General features: G+C 44.6%; 1 protein-coding gene across 2 annotated transcripts in view; it reads right to left on the minus strand.

The window, feature by feature from the left end:
• Window positions 1-19,380, minus strand: part of SLC23A2 (solute carrier family 23 member 2) — a 631,030-nt gene that overhangs the window by 183,496 nt on the left and 428,154 nt on the right. For both annotated transcript variants that reach the window (XM_069214170.1, XM_069214171.1), the window contains 2 exons: window positions 13,756-13,872; window positions 12,732-12,889 (listed from right to left, as the gene is read on the minus strand). In XM_069214170.1, the coding sequence (XP_069070271.1) occupies window positions 12,732-12,889; window positions 13,756-13,872 (275 nt within the window). The remainder of the gene's footprint in view (window positions 1-12,731; window positions 12,890-13,755; window positions 13,873-19,380) is intronic.

Below are 19,380 nucleotides of genomic sequence, written 5' to 3' on the forward strand. Positions count from 1 at the left end.
GGTGTGAATTATTTTGTTTCGAATCATAGGATCTTCACAGATAGTCAAAAACGTGGAATAGATTATCAAACTAAAAATATGTCTTGAAGCTGTAATTTGTAAAGAATAATAGTATGATGAGGAGTAGCTTAGAAATTTGCACCAGAAGGACTATGTTTACTTAAAAAGATATTTTAGTGTTTCTTGTCTGACCCATAGCTTCTGCCTATCTGTATCGAGACAATTGTGATTAGTAAATGCATGCACTGATTTACAAGTAGCTGTTTTGCAGATTTCAGAAATTGGAATATGGTTAAGCAAAGCTGTAGTTGCAGCCTTACCATTAATGGGCCCTGGGTTTACCCGAAATAAGACTTATTGGAAAGTTGATAGCATAGTGGAAATCATGCTACTATCCATTTGGCAATAGATTATTTAGAAATAACTAGTCCCTGTCTAATATGCCCATAGTTAACAAATGGCAAATTACTTTTAGCTAATATCTTTTGATTTATCTACATTTAAATGGAGAACCCTTTTTATATCTAAAAAAATAAATGGAGAGATCGCTCCTTGAAGTAGATTGATTAGGAAAGAAAGTACTAAGATTGTAGTAAGTGTAGTAGACTGATTTATATGGCAATCAAAAGCCAACTTTTGTGTGTTCTTAAAAGTATCCTATTAGAATGAACATCAGTAAAGGGCTCTACTGTTGTATTTCATTTACTCTTTATGCTGGCATGATTGCTACTAAAAAGCGATTTTTCTTGTTAGATGCTGTAAAGAGGATTTATGTATAGGTTCAAACGCAGGGCTCATCAGTTTTGGTACCACTAGGTTCACCTCCCATGGAGGTGAAGCTCTTTTATTGGAGGAAAGTCCTTCATGAGGCCTTTGAGAAAGTCTTTTACTACAGGGATCTTAAAGAAAGAATTTGCTGTGGAGATCTTCAGTATGCCATAATAACAGCTAAATAAACCTTCATCAATGAAAATTGTGACTTCGATTTCATTATGGTAAGGTAAATATAGCAGAATTACATTTTCATGGCCAATAATAGGATCATGACCACTGTCTTGACACCGAATACAAACGTTTTCTATTTAAAAGCACAGCATGCTCTTGTGGAAGAATGCTTTGGCCCTTAAAATATTTATACAGTCAGGGGACAAATTCAGAATGATCATACTGTCTGATTTGTTGAGGTAATACATTGCTGTAGTATTATGTGTGAATCATCACTTCCTTCACTGAGAAGGATGGTAAGAAGGGTTGGGTTCGAGGTCTAGATGGGCTGCTTTCAGTTCTAGAATGTTTATGTGATATGTTTCTCTTTGTCTGACCATAGGCCCTGCATCAAAAGCCTGTCCCTATGTAATCCCTACCCCGAAAGGAAAGCATCTGTTACTATGGTGTGGACTGGATGATCCTTTTGAGAAGGAATTATCATAAGTAAAATTTGAGTTCTGGACCATCAGGCGAGCGTTTCTTGAGCAACATTTATGACGTATAAGTTGTCTTTCCAGTTGCCCAAGGTTAGAGACTATTGGTCTCTGAGGCATTGTTGAAGTGGGCTTATAAACAGTCGACATTTGGGACTATAAATATATAAGATGCCATGGACGCTAAGAGTGTGACACTTGGCAGACTGTGGGATTGTTTGATCATTTCAGATCTGCACATTTCTTTTGGATGGATAATACTCTCTCCTTCTAACAGTACACATTTTTGTTTAGAGTATTTTTCTTGCACCAAGATAAGTCCGTCTTTGTACTGCAAAAGCAATGGATTTGTTGGAAATGATTTGAAGGCCCAGCTTGGTCAATAACCTTGTTGAGGTCTTGAAGTCAAGTATTGCTTTTGGCTGGGAGTCTACTTTTATCAACCAATCATCGAGGTATGAACAAACAAAAATATTTTTCTTTCTCAGTTCTACTGCTATTACTGCCATGGATTCTGAGAAGGTTAGATGTGCTTACGTTTTAGACTGCAGCATCGGACCTCAACGTTTGGATCCTACATCGGTTTTCCCAAATAAGAACATATATGGCGGTGGACCACTGGCAAGTAGAGGGCTGCTTGACGCTGACTGACCTGCACACCCGGAGTTTGCTTCATAATCAGGAGTTTGCTTCATAACCATACAGGAAGCAATTGACACATTTGGACTGAAGTAGGCCAATTCCTCCAGTATGCGAAAAGTAGTGCCAAAGCCTGACAGTTGTGGTTCTCGTTTCCATAAGTCCCAGACCCTACTCTTACAATGGTGAATATTAGAAACGACGGGCAAGCACAGATTTATTACACACCTTTACAGATCCCTATGAGCAGAAAGAAAGATGCTGCTGCTGCAGGTGGAGGCGGAGGAGATACAGCAAGACCTCTGTGATGACCCTATTATACCGAAGGACTGGGGCAGGATCCATACTGGAGTTCATAGAGTGTCTACATGCAGACGTTTCAAACAAATCCAGTATAACATAGTGCATATGACACATCTTCCTCCTAGACATGTGCACACTATCTATCCTGATAGGTACCCTCATTGTCCCTGGTGCGGTGTGACTGATGCAGATTTTATACACATAATCTTGTACTGTCCCCGGGTGGCCCTGTTCTGGGAGGAGGTGCTGACCTGCATACAACATGTTACAGAGTGGGCAATACTTACGCAGACCGTTAGATGCCTAGGCTTAATCCCTGAGAACCCCAAGAAGACTCATCAGAAGATATATGATGCTGGAACTTATAGTAGCAAAGCGGTGCCTTGCCATACACTGGCTTAGACCCCAGCCCCCTGGAAGGGCTCGTTTGAACGGTGAGGTGCAGAAGAGACATAGGAGGCGGAGTAGGAAAGACAATAAGGCGACAGACGCCCTGCTGGTGTGGGGGGCAATCACACAGACTTTAATCAAATACACTGGAGAGGGCCCCATGGAGAGGGATAGTCAAAATGTGGCTGAAGGTGGCCCCTAACATACCTGATGGAAGGCGGTGATTCATAATAGCTGATACCATATGAAGATAATGGATGGGTTGCGATGCCCATAACCCCACATATATTCTTGTCAAGTAATTGTTGTATGCAGTAAGACGAAAGTATTACTGAATGGAGCTGACGGCAATGGAAGACTTAGGGGCAGTGGGAGGGATGGGTTCACTATGAAAATGTCAATGTTTAATAAAAATACATTTCTTGAATGTTTCTTATTGAGCTGTGCGTTGTTGACTACAGACTACACGTCTTACGCACTGTAATTGCAGCAACTGTTGCTATGCTTCCACCCTCACAGTGACGAACTTGTGGTTGCTCACTCCTTACTTGATGTGTTATCTTGAAGGGATCAAGGCAGAACTAATGTAGAGGCTTCTGCTAAAGTCATTTTCTGCTTAATGTGTGGTACCAAATGAATGATGTAATAATACGACAATGTGATGCACTTGATAAATGCACATAAAAATATACAAAACACAAAATTTTAGACTGCGTACGGACAGTGCTTGTCTCTACTAGGAATTGGAGATATTTTCAGTGCAGCTATGAAATTGGGATGTGAAACCAAGAGTGCTGCAAACCTACTGCACAAAGTCAGGTACCCAGTCTTATGGGTTGGTAGATTTGATGAAGAGGCAACATCCTAAATTTTTCTTTGGTGATAAATGATTAAAAAAAAAAAAACTTAAAATGAGATGGTAAATCAGAGGCAAAAGAATTCATGCCATCCCAAGAGCATTCTCAATGGGTTTCTTTAGATGTCTGTAAAGTCTCCTGCACATCTTTTTTCCTGTGCGTCCGGACCTGGTACCAGAAGCAAAAGAGGTCTTGGTGTCGCTCTTGGTTTTAGAGTTTCTAGAATAACAGAAATTGCTGGATGTCACTTTCAAAGCCCTTCTGATAGAAGAAAGGATCAGTGATTCTTGACGAGATCAAATAGGATCCTCCGGAATTTTTGGTATCAAAGGGTGAAGCGATAAAGGAGCTGTTTCTGGATCCCCACCAGAAACCTTTTGATAGTGCTTCTTCAGTAGTTATGGCTGAGAGGCTGCAGAATGAGTAGAGAGTAATTTAGATCACCCTGGAGAAGGAGGATAGAACAACTAGAGGGCCTCTTGATGACAAAAGAGATGGGATCAATGACATTTAAGACTTTTTCAACATCGAGTATGTTTGAGTTGGCAGTGATCTACGCCTTTTTGATGTCGTAGTCTGCAAACCTGAGGTTTTTCGTGTGCTTAGCAGCAGTGAATGGGACAACGCTACTGTGGCCTTCAACATCAAGAAAGACATTGATCTTCTTGCAGTTCTGGTAAGGTGATTTAGATGGTGATCGAGAACCAGACAAGATATATCCCTCTTATTGGAGGTTGTTCTCTGCAGAGTAGTAGAAATGGGTGCAGGAGACTTCGATTTCCTGACAGGCATAACACACAAAGATTGCAGATATTAGTTGCTGCTTTTTTCCTTTCACATGAGGGGTAGTAGGTGAACAAAGAAGACATTCCGACTGAAATGTATTGTCAGAGTCAGGAAAAAAGTTTCCTTCACAGAAAAGATGAATAGACGTTGATTAACAGATTTCGACTGTAATTAGTTACAAAATATTCCTAACTAGAAAAATACATTTTTTTCCAGAGGTGTGAAAGAAAGCTCAGAGGTGTTCAGAGATCATGCTGAAGCAAGACGGAAAAAAGAATTGGCTCTGGCAGTAAACTGCCTGAACAAGACACTGAGCAGGGCACCTCCCAGGTCCTTGAATAGGCAGGCTCTATTTTGGACTTTTTTAAATGTAAGCCATTGATGCTGCATTTTTACCTTCATGCACACAATGTTGAAATGAGTTTTATATGGCAGATGATTTAACTTTTAAAATGTTAACCATCCACTACTACACTTCCGGCATTTATGAAGAAAATGGCATCTCGGACAGACTGACATTGGACTATTCAGAATAAATTAACATGGCTTAATGACATTCTCCAATGTTGAATGTTAAAAGGCTGTTTCGGGGTCCAGGAGCAGTGGGGAATTAGTCATTGTTTATGACTACCAACGAAGGTCCTGCAAAGCAGAACCGTCTTAAAACTAAACAAGGGTGTTGACTTGTAATGAACTTCTTGATAACAAGGCAGGTCAGGGACAGGACAAACCGACATCTACAGTGGCGTAGTTCAACAAGGATTGGCAAAGTCAACAAGTCTTAGGCATTAAATCACTTGGCTTTGCCAATGCTTTTTTCTAGGTTTAGATTCTGGTCAAACTATTTGTGCATTTAAAGCAGACAGCTTGGAAAGGTTTTAAATTATTACAAAATGCAGTACAGGGCGCCTGCCACAGAGGGACGTGCATCCACAGCCGTCATATCTGAACCAGTTTTGTAATGTTTTAACAAGTGCAGCTTGAAGATGGGAGCCATGAATGTGCGAGTTTTGCTGTGCTCATCTTAGAATGGGAATGGTTTAAATAAATCAAAACCTTTCTTAGAGGCCCACCATGTATGCTTGTGAATGCGCAGGCATAGATGGCTATATTGGAATTGTCTGAAAATCATTTTATGTTGCATGCCTGCCGATAATGGGCTGCGAGGTACAAAGTTACAAAGAAAAAAGAAAAAAAAAAACAATCAAGAGGGTTGGGAAAGGTGGATAATGAAAACAGGGCGACAGGGAAGGAGGGAGAGTAGAGAGAAATGCTCCTGGGTGGGACCTGCACAATAGGTAGGAACCACTTTCAATCAGGAGCAGGGAAGAAAGACAGAAAACAAAGCTATCCAATCATGAGCAAGGTGACTGATAAAAAAACTGATTCGATGTGTATTTACTGAAACAATAGGCCTTATTGACAAACAGATAAAGTAGTTGATCCGTGGGGTGCTACATTAAACTACGTGAGTAAATCCGCTTGTAAGAATACTAACAGACAACATGCGTGGGTGCAGGTGTGGATGTGGTCCACGCAATATGACGTGTAAAATACCCCCCAAAAAATTACTAACAGCAAACTATCTCTGGACAATCAGAGGACAGCCTAATGCTCGTTTCCATTCTAATGAACTCCTCGCCCCACCAAGTTAGCGGGCACCATTAGTGTGTCAGGTGTTACAGCACGAGACTCAAGATAGAAGGGTGTTCCCAGTGACTGTCACTTCAGGCGTCTGTCCTGTGCCACAGTGAGCATGAGAATAAGAGGGAATCTGCAGATATTAGATATTGACACTATCTCTGAAAGTTATGTCAAAAGAGTTCAAAAACCATTCCTCTGGAACGCAACTTCTGCAGCTCACGAAGGATCATAATCTAGAGATGTGTAACATGACTACACCAAGATTTCATAATTTTCCAAAATGTTGCACATTTTAAGCATCTTGACATAAACGAATACTGCTGCAAACTGTCAAAATTACATATTTTAAAATATAAACTGATTAACTTAAGCATACCAATACATAATTGATTTAGGGTAAGGTACAACACACAAAAAAAAGAATAGAGGCCAGATGTACTAAAATATGTTGTGGTCTTATGGCTTGCAACCCGCAAAAACAGTGTGTCCAATTGCAAAATGGCATTTTAGTATTACAAAAATTTTCCAAATCCGAAAAGGGGTTCTGTGATTCATTCCACAGGGACGTGAAAGGGCAGTTCTTCCTAACTGTAAATCACAAGGAAATGTATGGATGGTTTTGAATTGCAATCGCAAACCATTATCCTGTTACCAGCTCCTTAAATGAGGTGGTAATAGACTCCTTTTCAGCAGCCTTGGAAGGGACATTACATTACCTCCCGTCCCTCCCTCGCCTTCCTTTTCACCAATGATGCCTCCCGCCTCCCCCCTAGACCCTCTCTTCCCCTTTTAAACCCCCCCCCCACCCTTATCCCCTCCTGTTCTTTTGTCTAGCCCACGCTAGACGTTTTTCCTTTCCCTTTCTTACCTGCACGGCGGGGCCTGGAGGTCTTCGATGGAGGCACTCCTCGGGACGCGGAGCTCCGCGAGGAGTGCCACGGCTGGTCGCGTCTTTGACGAGCAGCAGGGCTGCTCGAGAGGCATGTACTGGGGGCCGGCTGACGGGGTCAGCCGGCCCTCTGTGGCTGGGGCGTCGGTTTCCGGGTTTCCGCGCCGCGGAGCTGCGGGGAACTGAGGGAATTTGATTGTGTGAAGGCTCTTCAGGTAGGACGGGCGTTCTGCCCGTGGTTTTTATGATTTTTGCCACAGAAGTTGACCTTTTGAGGGATTGGTGGAGGCCCAGGATTCCTATATATAGGGTAGTATTTTGGGTGAGAGTCAGTGTTGTTTGGTGGTTTACCATGCCTAAAGTTTCAGCGAAAAGACGCAGAATTGTCTCTTCTTCCTCCTCGGAGGAGGGAGGTGAGGCTAGCATTGCTACTCCTGAGAGCTCTCAGTTACCAGGCAGAGGTACTCCCCTCATGTCCAGAGAGGAAGTACAGGATTTGATTGAGGTGGCTGTTACCAAGGCACTGCACGCAGGCGTGACCAGGACTGGTCAGTCTAAGCTTGCGCACTCATCAGTAACAGCAAGGTAGTCCTCATCGGAGAGTGAGGACGAGGCCCCATCGACGTCATCTGGGGGGAAATATGTTTCCAGAGAAGAAATGTGGGAAGTGAAGGCACATGTTCGGGACAATTTGGGTTTCCCAGTTTTTCAACCTACAAACTCGGATTCTCATTTATTTCCTCAATATCAGACTCCTTCGAAGTTTGCCATGCCTTTTCAGGGACCTGTGAAGGATATGGTGTTTCGTGAGTGGAAGGATGTGGATAAGGCTCAGGTTCCACGATTCCTTCAGAAACTTTACTTGCTTGAGGGGGAGGAGGTTTTGCCTCCTTCGGTACGCCTGGATTCAATTTTGGCTACTCTGATTGGCAAAACGGCAGTCAATCCGGAGGATTGTGTGCCTACGGATGCTACGGACCGTAAAGTGGATTCAGGTCTTAAGAGGGCTTTTGCTGCGGAGAATCTGGCGCTGAGGGCAGGGATTTATTCTGCTTATGCGTCACAGTCGTTGGTACAAGACTTTGATAAGCTGGCGGTGGCTGTGCAGGAAGGGGCAGAATGTTCAGAGCTCCTGGCTGGTATGGAGCAGCAGGCCAGATTGTTGGCTGATGTATCTTCAGACGTGGTCCGTACTTCGGCTCTGGCATCTGGGGCTTTGATTGGGGCTCGTAGGTCCCTCTGGTTGCGTTCCTGGAAGGCTGACCCAGGGGAAAAGGCGGCCTTGTTGAGACTGCCGTTTGAAGGTCGTAATTTGTTTGGAGAACAATTGCCATCCATGCTTTCCAAGGCATTTAAAGAGCGGAAACATGCCTTGCCTTATAAAGGGGGTTCTTCTTCGAGTAAAGGGTGGAAGAAGCATTCCCGATCTTCTCCTAATAAGGATGCAAAATCCTTTTCATTTAGGAAACGGCGTTTTCAGCCGCGTTTTTCGCCTAAGAAGTCTGCTCCTGCGACCCGGGGTGGTTTCAAGAAGGGATCCTGACAATCACTGTGGGCCTGGCAGAGGGCCGGTTGGGGGAAGACTGAGTCACTTTCTTTCGGCTTGGGAGGACAGTATAAACGATCATTGGGTACTAGACATTGTGGCCAATGGTTATGTCATAGATTTTGTGGTGGTTCCTCCAGATTCAGGGGTACGTCCCACACCTCTGCCTTCAGGGGGGTCACGGAGAAGGGCATTATTGGACGGAGTGCGGGACTTACTGGTCAAGGGGGCCATTTCCCACATTCCGCTAGACGAACGGGGTCAGGGCACTTATTCGGTCTTGTTTCTTGTGCAGAAAGTTTCAGGGGGATTTCGACCGGTGCTCAATCTGAAGGAGGTGAATACCTGGATCAGGACAGTGCATTTCCGCATGCTGTCCATTCAGACTATTTTTCCATTGGTCAGGCAAGGGGACTTTCTGGTGTCACTGGATCTGCAGGATGCTTACCTACACGTGCCTGTGGCAAGATCTTCTCAAAAGTTCCTGAGGTTTGCTGTGGGTCAGGACCATTATCAGTTTTGCGTTCTACCTTTCGGTCTAAAATCTTCTCCTCGGATTTTCACAAAGGTGCTGGCCCCTCTGGTGGCTTTGCTTCATTCAGAAGGGGTGTTTCTGCATCCTTATCTGGACGACATTTTGATTCATGCCCAATCACGAGACCTGTTGCAGAGGCAGGTGGCCCAAGTTCTGGGGGTCCTGCAAAACCACAGGTTTTTAATCAATTGGGAAAAGTCAGACTTAGTGCCGTCCCAGGATCTGATTTTTCTGGGGGCTCGGTTTCAGACTCTTCTAGGTTTGGTGTCTGTGTCAGAAAAAAGGTTGGGTGTACTCCAGGCTTTGGTAAAGAAGGTATTGTTGCTGTCTGCTCCCCGAGCTCTTCTATGGTTGTGTCTGCAGGGTCATTTGGCGTCGGTGATATTTCTGGTTCCTTGGGCACATTTCCATCTCCTGTGCTTGATGACATGGTTCTTGAGAAGGTGGGCGCCAGAGTCCGGGTCTCTGAAGGACATGGTTCCAGGGTCCGGATTGATTCGCAGAGAGTTGCAATGGTGGTTGGATGCAGACCACCTGAGGGTCGGGGTTTCTTTTTCACCTCTGAGACCCGTGGTGATGACGACGGATGCCAGCCTCTCCGGTTGGGGTGCTTGGATGGGGTCGGCTCAGATTCAGGGGTTTTGGTCCCCTCGGGAGGCGAGTCGGTCGTCGAATTGGCGCGAATTGAGGGCAATATTCCTGGCTCTGGTCCATTTCCAGGGTTCCCTGAGGGGGGCGGCGGTTCTGGTTCGCACAGACAACTTAGTAGCCAAGGCTTATGTCAATCGGCAAGGGGGGACCAGGTCGAGGGCTCTGTTCAATCTAGCCAGGGAGATTTTTGTGTGGGCTCAGGAGTGGGTTCCTTCTCTCAGGGCTACGTACATTCGGGGGGTGGTCAATGTTCGGGCGGATCTGCTGAGCAGGGTGATTCCTTCCTCTCAACTTTTCTCCCTCCGGAAGTCTCTGTTTCAACATCTGGTTCGGCTTTGGGGTCTTCCAGTGCTGGATGTGTTTGCGTCTGCAGAGAATGCAAAAGTGGATCGCTTCTGCTCCCGGTTTCGGTGTCCCCAAGCATGGGAGGTGGACGGGATGTCATGTCCTTGGCCACAGGGCCTTTTGTATGCGTTCCCTCCTTTTCAACTACTCAGGGCGTTTCTGTTGCGGGTAAGGGATCTGGGGTCCAGGGTTATCCTAATTGCGCCTCTTTGGCCGAGGGCAAATTGGTTCCCGTTGTTGAGGCTGATGGCGGACGGGAGGATGTGGCCTCTGCCTCTTTGTCCGTCTCCCCTGGAGTTTCCCTGCCTCCCATTGGGGTCATTGAGGAGGTTACACTTGACGGCCTGGAAGTTGAACGACGGGGTTTGACGGGTCTGGGGGTGCCTGTGGCTTTGAGTTCTACCTTACTGGCTTCAAGGAGACGTTCCACTTTACTTTCTTATGGTAGACAGTGGAAGGTGTTTTCGTCATGGTGCTTAAGTCGTGAGTTGGATCCTACCTGCGCTTCTATCTTTGAGGTGATGCAGTTCCTGCAGGACGGTGCTCAGTTAGGGTTGTCAGTGGCTTCTCTTCGGGTACAGTGGGCGGCTATTCAGGCATTCAGAGGACCATGGCGTAATCTTCAAGATGAAGGGCGCTTGATGCCTAGATTTTTTCAAGGGCTTATTGATTTATTTCCTCGCCCGGTACGGTCTTTTCCTTCATGGGATCTTTCCTTGGTTTTGGATGTGTTGACGGATGCACCTTTTGAACCATTGGGGGACTGTGATTTGCGCCATCTATCTTTGAAGACGTTCTTTTTGGTAGCCATTACTTCGGCTCGTCGGTTAGGGGAATTGGGGGCATTGGCTTGTTCCTTTCCTTTTTGTAAGATTTTTCACGATAGGGTGGTTCTGGTTCCGGTGCCTTCCTTTATTCCAAAAGTCAATTCTTCGTTCCATTCGCGGCAGGAGGTCATCCTTCCGTCATTTTGTCCAAATCCCTCCTCAAGGGAGGAGGTCCGTTTGCATTCGTTGGATGTAGGGTTTTGTTGGAGTATCTGCGGGTGGTGGCTCCTTTTCGTAAGGGGGATTCGCTGTTTGTTCATTTTGGTCCGGCACGCAAAGGTGAGAAACCTTCTACGGCTTCCTTGAGTCGGTGGGTAAGATCTCTAATTCTGTTGGCCTATTCCTTGAAAGAGGTGGTTCCTCCTCAAGGGATTCAGGGGAGATCTACCAGAGGCATGGCAGCTACGGTGGCGGAGCTTCAGGGGACTTCTGTGGTGGAAATTTGCAGGGCCGCCACTTGGGCTTCTCCTTCGACGTTTGTGCGTCATTACAGGCTGTCAGACTTGGGTAGTTTGGAGTCGGTGTTAGGTCACCGGGTCTTATCCTCTATGAGATAATATTTGGGGTGATCTTGGTGCAGGACATTAAATAAAGGTCTTGCAACTCGATGTCCGTCTCCTGTGTGTTTTCTTGCTATGTCTCATTGGTGAAAAGGAAGGCGAGGGAGGGACGGGAGGTAATGCTTCCATTTTCTTACGATAATGGCATTACTCCTAGTCCTACTCCCTCGCCTTCCTTTTCCGTTCCCTCCCACCCTCCCGGTACGGACTGTCTGAGTTGCAGCTTGGGCTTGGTTTTTGTAGAGGAGGGGATAAGGGTGGGGGAGGGGGGGTTTAAAGGGGAAGGGAGGGTCTAGGGGGGAGGCGGGAGGCCTCATTGGTGAAAAGGAAGGCGAGGGAGTAGGACTAGGAGTAACGCCATTATCGTAAGAAAATGGAAGCATGAGCTGGGATGCATTTACAAATAGGAAACAACTGTTTGAAGCAGTACTGGTTCCTTTAAAGAACAGGGGAAGCTTTACAAATAAGTTTGCCATCTGGGACTGCAACTACAGTGATGGTGGTATGCGGTTCTTTGTAGGCCTCCGTCCCAAATGTTTGTGATTCATCGTGGGGGTGGAGATGGGTTCCAAAGAGCGAGTCGCCTATTTAATTTTAATTTACGGAGATCATTCTCAGACGCCATTATAACTACAGTTTTTGCAATGCAACCTATTAGAAGATAGATTGCATTGCAAAAATCAGAGACTATCGCAAATGTAGTGCAATTTGCACTGTTAGAACGGTGCATATTAGAAATTCAGTTGCAGTTTATAATCTGGACATGAGAAAGTATGGTGAAAGAGAAGACGATCATACAGGGACACTTCATAAATCCTCATATTCCGAAAGTGCACGGTTGATCCATATAAAAAAAATATCAGTATATAAAAAATTTGAAATCCTCAGTGCGCCGAGTTTAGGAAATGTTGAACCAATCTGCTACTGGTGAGGCCAGGAACAAGTTCCCGAGGTACTTCTCTGGCAGACTGCGAAGGTGGAAGAGGACCGAGTTAAAGGGACAGACAGGATGAAAGGAGGAAGAGGGCGACCATACAAAACAGGGTATAGTTCTAAACCAATAGTACGGCAGCATAGATATTCATTCCAGAACAACTTTATACTAATGCCATGCTTATGGGTGGTAACGTGACCCTCAAGAATCTCTGTGATCACACTAAAAACTGAACAAAATACAAGTTTCAAGCAGTATTATTATTTAGAGAGCGTGTACACAATCAAACCCAGACCCACACAGGACTTTCGCCCCAAAGCCCCTGTTGCCGCGTGCGTGCGCCCCCCCCACCCCCAACCACACACACAACCTCACTAGATTAAAATTACCACCTGAAACCTTACCTGCACCCAAAAGTAGTTTGCAGTAGAGTTGTGATGCCCACACAGAAGAAAATAGTTCCAATAAGCTGGCTGGTCGCCCACTGGTCAAACCCCACGCACATGGCCTCCGCTAGCAAGAAGGGTACTGCCACTGTGCCACTGAAACATGTCAGGTAATGCTGGGGACACGAGGAGCAGAAGAAAAAATGTGTTAGGAAGTGCTGCGCTTTACAACAGGTGCCCTTATCGGCGGCAATCAAGCCTTGGTATCATCCTCGACCATGATAAATGTACTTTTCCTGTCATTCCTGAAGTTCAACATGGCAACAAAAAGCGCCAGGTTTTGTAACAAAAGGTGTCTCTTGCTGGCTAAATAATGTTTTAATACACAGCAACAGATACACGCAGGGTCTAGGGCTCAAAGGACTAATGCATCCACTCCAGACGTCTGTGATTGACTTCCTGGTTATAGGTTCAAATCCCAGCAAGTCCAGTTAGGTTTTACTTATGCCGAGCCCAATACAATGAGTGCCATTCAGTTTGATAACAAAGATACATTATTTAGGGCCAAGATGCCCCACTGGTCGAAAGTGCCCTTTACAGATACGTATGTTATTTATTTAAATGGGCTAGCCTCTCAGTGCTTAAAGCACCACTGCAGTGAAAAGTGGAGCCTTATTTCACTTAATTTGTAAGAAAGTTCTTTGAACACAAAAGGTTTGCACTTTTCAGTCTGTCCATATCCTTCACCGTTACCAACAGAATTCTTCAGCCTCACTTGACATATTTTTGAACTATAGTAATAATTTTTACGCACACAGACGTTAAGAGGCAAACAATCATGGAAGCACAGTGGTTTACAGCCCAAATTCACATGAACTTAAACTGACGCATAAAGACCTGAGAGACAGGGCTCTACTGTACCTTCGCTGCCTAGAATCAATGTTGCTCCTGATTAACAGAAAATACTTTGGGGAGTGGTCCACAACAGAACATCTGGAGCAACCAGATGAGACCAACTCACCCTCGCACCGGCCAACATTACCTGTAAGCCTAGAAATATGCACAGGTACCAAGGAGGAACGTCTTCCACGGTGTAGATCATGTCATGTCTAACCGGGTCTATGCTTCCATTGCTGTCCAGGGTCTCGGACAAAGAACTCTATAGAAACGAGAAGAAAAGTATGAACACTATTTAAAAAAATACACCAGAAAGAAAAGGGGCATTAGGAGTTGGCTGAATTAACGGAACACTGAGTCTTGATGAAGCTCGTGCTAATGGGCACGCTCCTTCACATTCTACTTCACCACTGAGTCCAGGGTCCCTGCCAAACACTGCAGATTAAGCAAACTTAGTCCTTTCACCTGCTTCGTGTTTCAGCCACATCAATGATACTAAAACTCACAACAGTAAAACAAACAGAAGCAGTCAAGAGTTCATTTCATTTTTATGGCAATCACACAACCTCTCCCGCCACGCCTACCTGATTACAACAAAAAGGAGTTGAGCTCAAAGAATATTTTTAGCCCCCTAGTCGAAATTAATATTTATCACTGTTAAATGTGATACTTTTAAAATAGAATGCAACATCCTTTATTCGAGATAAACAATCCTGAACGTGAATTCTAACGGATTATCAATTATGGCAAGAGAATGGTTACGCTCAGCAATCCTTGGACCACAAATCTCGGTATTCAACTTTCAGATGTCCTGCTTAGAAAAAGAAAAAAAGAAAAAAGTGATAGTGGAATGCCTGAATTAACCTCGGCCACTGGTAAGTACAAAATGACCATTCCGGTCCCTTGTTTGGTCGAAGCCAACAAGACAGTGCAGCTGTCTGGTTTGCTAAAAAAAATCTTAGGCACATTCGGAAAGCTTCCCTGGGAATGCTTTCCACCCATTGTTGACCATTGGCTTTGTTATTTCTAACTCACATTTGCTTGCTTTCTATTTGCTGGTTTTATTTGTTTTAGGCTGCTCAACTTGAGTTTGTTCCTGGTTAGATCACTGTATATTTACTGTACCTTTTTGAGTGTTCCCTTTCGGTAAACTTGCCTCTAAATACTGTTCTCATCTTGCAAATTTGCTGTGCATTCAAAGGCAGAGGTTAAATGTCAGGCTGTGTTCCGAGGGAGCCTGGTGTTTCACTTTTCTTTCACTGACTTCAAAGTGAGAGGATTTAAGCGACAATCTTGCTGTGATAGAAAGTTTTATTTTCTACTATACAACAAAGTTTAACTGTTTGTAAATGAGCTGTAAGGATACTCAGAATATATTAGAATTAGCAAACCACAAATAATTTTTTGTAATTGTGGTGTGGTGGAAACAAATATTTCAATACGATCAAAACAAATCAATAAACTAGGTGATGACATTTCCACACGTTATCGTTTGTGTGTTGTGTACTTGTATCAGTAAAACTGTATGTCTGTGCAAATGTAATGGTCATTTCTATTGAAAATGTGTTGTCTGTAATGACAGTGCACTACCACACCAGGCATACTCCACTTTATGCCTCTCCAACTCACTATAATCTACTCTGCACCTCTCCACTCTATGCCTCTCTACTTTACTGTGCTCCACTCTATTTTATGCCAATGCACTGTACACCACTTTGCACCACTGCACTATTCGCCACTGCATTCTACACCACTGTAGTCTAGGCCACTCCACCCTCTGTCGCTTCACTTTGTGCTGCTCCACTCTGCGCCATGTCACTTTACTCTACTCCACTGCACTGTATGCCACTCCACTCTACTCTGTACCACTCCACTCTACACCAGTGCACTCTACACAGCTCCAATCTACTCTGCACCACTGCACTTCATGCCACTCTATGCCGCAGCACTCTACCCTGCATCACCCCACTCTACACCACTCCACTTTACTCTTGAACAATCCACTGTATGCCGCTTCTCTTTAAACCACTCTACACCAATGCAGACTACACCATTCTACTGAAAGCCACTACCCTCTGCACCAATGTACGCTGCACACTGCACTCTATTACACTACACACTATACCATTGCACTCTACGCCACTATATTCTATAGCATTGCACTCTATTCGACTCTGCAGCACTGTCCTCTACATCACTGTACTCTACGCCAATGCACTCTACCCCAATGCAATCTACACCACTAAACTCTACTTTGCACCACTCTACTTTGCCCTTTACTCTACGCCACTGTATTCTATGCCACTTCACACCTGGACACTCTAGTCTACTCTGCATGACTCAAATCTATGCCACTGCGTTCTGCGACACAACCCCTCTATGACACAACAAACTACTCCACTTTACTGTTGTCTATGTCACACACTTTTAGCCATGCGGAACAGCAGCCACACTGGTGTGCAGCATGGCTAGAAGACATTGGCAAAGCCAATACCTCTTGCATAGCCACGATCTCTTGCCTTTGCCAATGCTGGCTTCCCATGCCACTCTACAAATCAGTCTTTCCCTTCTCCGATGGGAACAGTCGAGCATAAACTGCCAGGCCAGGTTTCCTTCAGATGGGAACAGTCTTTTGTACCTCGCCAGTGAGGTGCAACTTGAGAATTCCATACACTGCCTTTGTATTTTCCCAGCTTGCCCAGGAGCAAGATAATGAGCTGTCCCCCATGCAGTTTCAGCCAGAAGAATTGCTTGACCCACACCAAACAAGCAGTTTGAAATGCCATGCAGCTCTCTATGACGGGAAGGGCATGGATTGTCCAGTCGTGGCATGGGTTTCTTCTCCAAAAGTAGCTATTTCTCGTAAGAAAATTGCTAATTCTGCCACACCACAGGTTGGCGATGGATAATTTCCGTCCACTCCACAAACACCTCCCTAAATACCATAATAACTGGCAAAGTCCGCTTCAGTAAATACAAGAGAGGGTGTGGCATAACGGCCTAAGCTGTCAACTACAAAGCAGGGGGAACCAGGTTCAAGACTTGGCGTTGGCTGAGCATGCTGTGATTCTGGGCAAATCACTTGATCTCCCCATACCAACAATTCAGCACCTTGAGACCTTCAAGAGTGGTTTGCTGCGCAATTTACAAATTCTGGATCATTTTTTTTTTTTTTAAACAGTCAGTTTCAAGCGCAACTAAAGTACCAAACTAGTAAGAGATAAAAGAACCACCCTACCTGTGCAAGCCAACTGAAAATCAAAATACAACCACAGAGAAAGGTCAATTAGAGTGCTGGGTCCAAAGTTCTGGAGCAACGTATCTAGAGCAAACAAAATCTAGTTTTCAGGAAGGTGCTTAAATCAGATTAAAGCCTAGTCACTTGAAAACAATGTTGCATAATCTGCATAAAGCTGAAGATGGTGCAAGTGGAAAGTAATGGCTTTTCCCACCTCTATCGCTGCATTCTTATCATCAGTTTGTGACAGTACCTGGCGGATAATGCTTGTGCCAAGGCCTAAATGAAGGCCTCGTTGTGGGAAGCAGGAAGAGCAAATCTTACTGTAGTCCTAATAATACTACTGTAGAATTGCAATTATAAGGCTGAAGTCATAGTATCACATTGGTGTTGCAGAAATGGTATCAAGTTGATCTTCTGTAGTTGTAGCGTCAAAGTAGTGGGTTGATGCTTTATGATGCTGCCTGGTAGCATGTTTATGGGAAAACAGTGGATAAAGTAAGAGAGGTAGGGCCTTGGGCACAGATAAAAGCTCCCTGTACTGTTCAATACAACAGCATATTTGTAAAGGATCTCTGTAATACTAAGACAAGCTCATCAAGAGGAGTCTAATAAAGATTGTGTTGTGGCCTCTTACTATCTTATGCATTCTCCCCACTTCCTTAATGTTCCCTGCTGCTCAGCCAGTGAGTGAGGTTATTGTATGGTTGGGATGTTGACAGTGTTTGCGCTTGGATGAGTGGACAGTTGGAGTGAGAAGGGCTGAGTGGCAGGATGCTGCTCCGGGTGGGGCTTTATCTGTAACCTACAATTAAGCTAATAGACGTACCTCTTTTATAACCTACGGGTATCCATCATTGATTACAACAGATAGCTTCCTTTCTCTTATTACGGTCAAATGTAAAAATACATTTTAATTTACAAAAAACTTATTAAGATTGAAACAAGTAATGAAAGAGCTAGAGGCTTAATATATAAAGATATGGAAAAAGATAGGTTTCTTCTCAACAAAGCATGTGACAAAGATTCCACAGACATGTAGAACGCAGTTGGCAACAAAAGGAAATAACATTTTTAAGATCGGGAACAGTAGCTACAGAAATAGTGGTTTACTTCAAATAAAATTGAGTTGATTAAAAAAAAAAAAAAAAAAAAGCACTCTTCAAGCAATGTGATCCGTTACATTTTAGGAGTCAAAATTACAGTAACCGCTTCCAAGGAGAAGTGAAAAGCACTTAAAGTGAAGATCTTATACTGAATCACTCATAGAAACTCTGAAGATTTCATTTTGCCTTATCTGTCAGTCAAAATAAGGAAACCTAAGCCTTGATTACGACCCTTGCGGTTCATGGACTGCCAGGGCCACGGTGGCGGTCTCACCGCCAGTCCTGCCGCTTTATCGCGGTCCGCTGGGCTGGAGGTGGAAAACTCCAGCCCGGCAGGAGTCGTATAACCGGTTATTTCGACTCAGAACACCGCCAGAATTTTCTGGCTGTCTCACCACCATGAAAATGCTGGCGGAAGGGTATCGGATGACAAGAACTAGCGTTCCTGTTGCCTACAAAGACCCCCCACTTACTCTCACAATATTCACCCCCACAGACATGCATACATACCCATACATATCACGCATGCACACAAACTCTCCATCCCCCCTTCCTCCCTCATCTTCATACAACCACACCGCCCACCCCCAATCCTACTTCACCACACACACACCATATACACACACACCTGCACGCACTCACTCACACCCCCTTCCTCATTCATCCATGCACCCCCCCCACCCCCCATCCGCAGCACCCTGCCACCAGAAGACCATCACACAGAATTACAGGTCGTAATTCTGTGGGTGGTCTTTTCTGGAGTGGCGGTACCGGAGGTGGAACCGCCTTAGCGCCGCCAACCGCCATCGTGAATGCCACCTGATATCCTGTAGCAGTCATAATACGGCGGTCAGAAAACGGCCACAGTCGTAATTAGGTCCGCAGTGCTGGGGTTAAAATGGAATTTGGTCTTCTCCACAAAGGGGTTTTTAACAGAACCAAAAGTTAATTCAAAAGAAAAGTTCTAAAGTGGACTACTTAAAGCAAGACAAAAACTAGTACTAGTAACTATTTAAAAACTAGTGTTGATCTATTGTCCTCAAAATATTTTTTCATAAATGTCACATGCAGCCACTGACACAAAAACCTTTAGAATAATCACCAAGCACATGCACCACAGGTCTCTGCAGTCACAAATACTGCAACCTTGAAAGGGGCAGTGCTCATGCTGGCTATTAACCACAGACATCTCACGTACACACTTTAGCTCACATTCATTCTGCGACTTCTAAAGCAAGATTTGTTGCCATCATCACAGAATCCGAGCAATCACAATACTACTGGTACGCCTATACAGTACACACACAAGAAACTGATAGTAAGTAGTAGCCATCATTACTTTTACAATTCTGATACTCAATACTGGAGTGAAGACATAATTCTGCCTCAGGTCAACCCATAGAGAGTCATATCCCTAACGTGTATA

The sequence above is a fragment of the Pleurodeles waltl genome, chromosome 11 (assembly GCF_031143425.1).
Source record: "Pleurodeles waltl isolate 20211129_DDA chromosome 11, aPleWal1.hap1.20221129, whole genome shotgun sequence".
NCBI lineage: Eukaryota > Metazoa > Chordata > Amphibia > Caudata > Salamandridae > Pleurodeles > Pleurodeles waltl.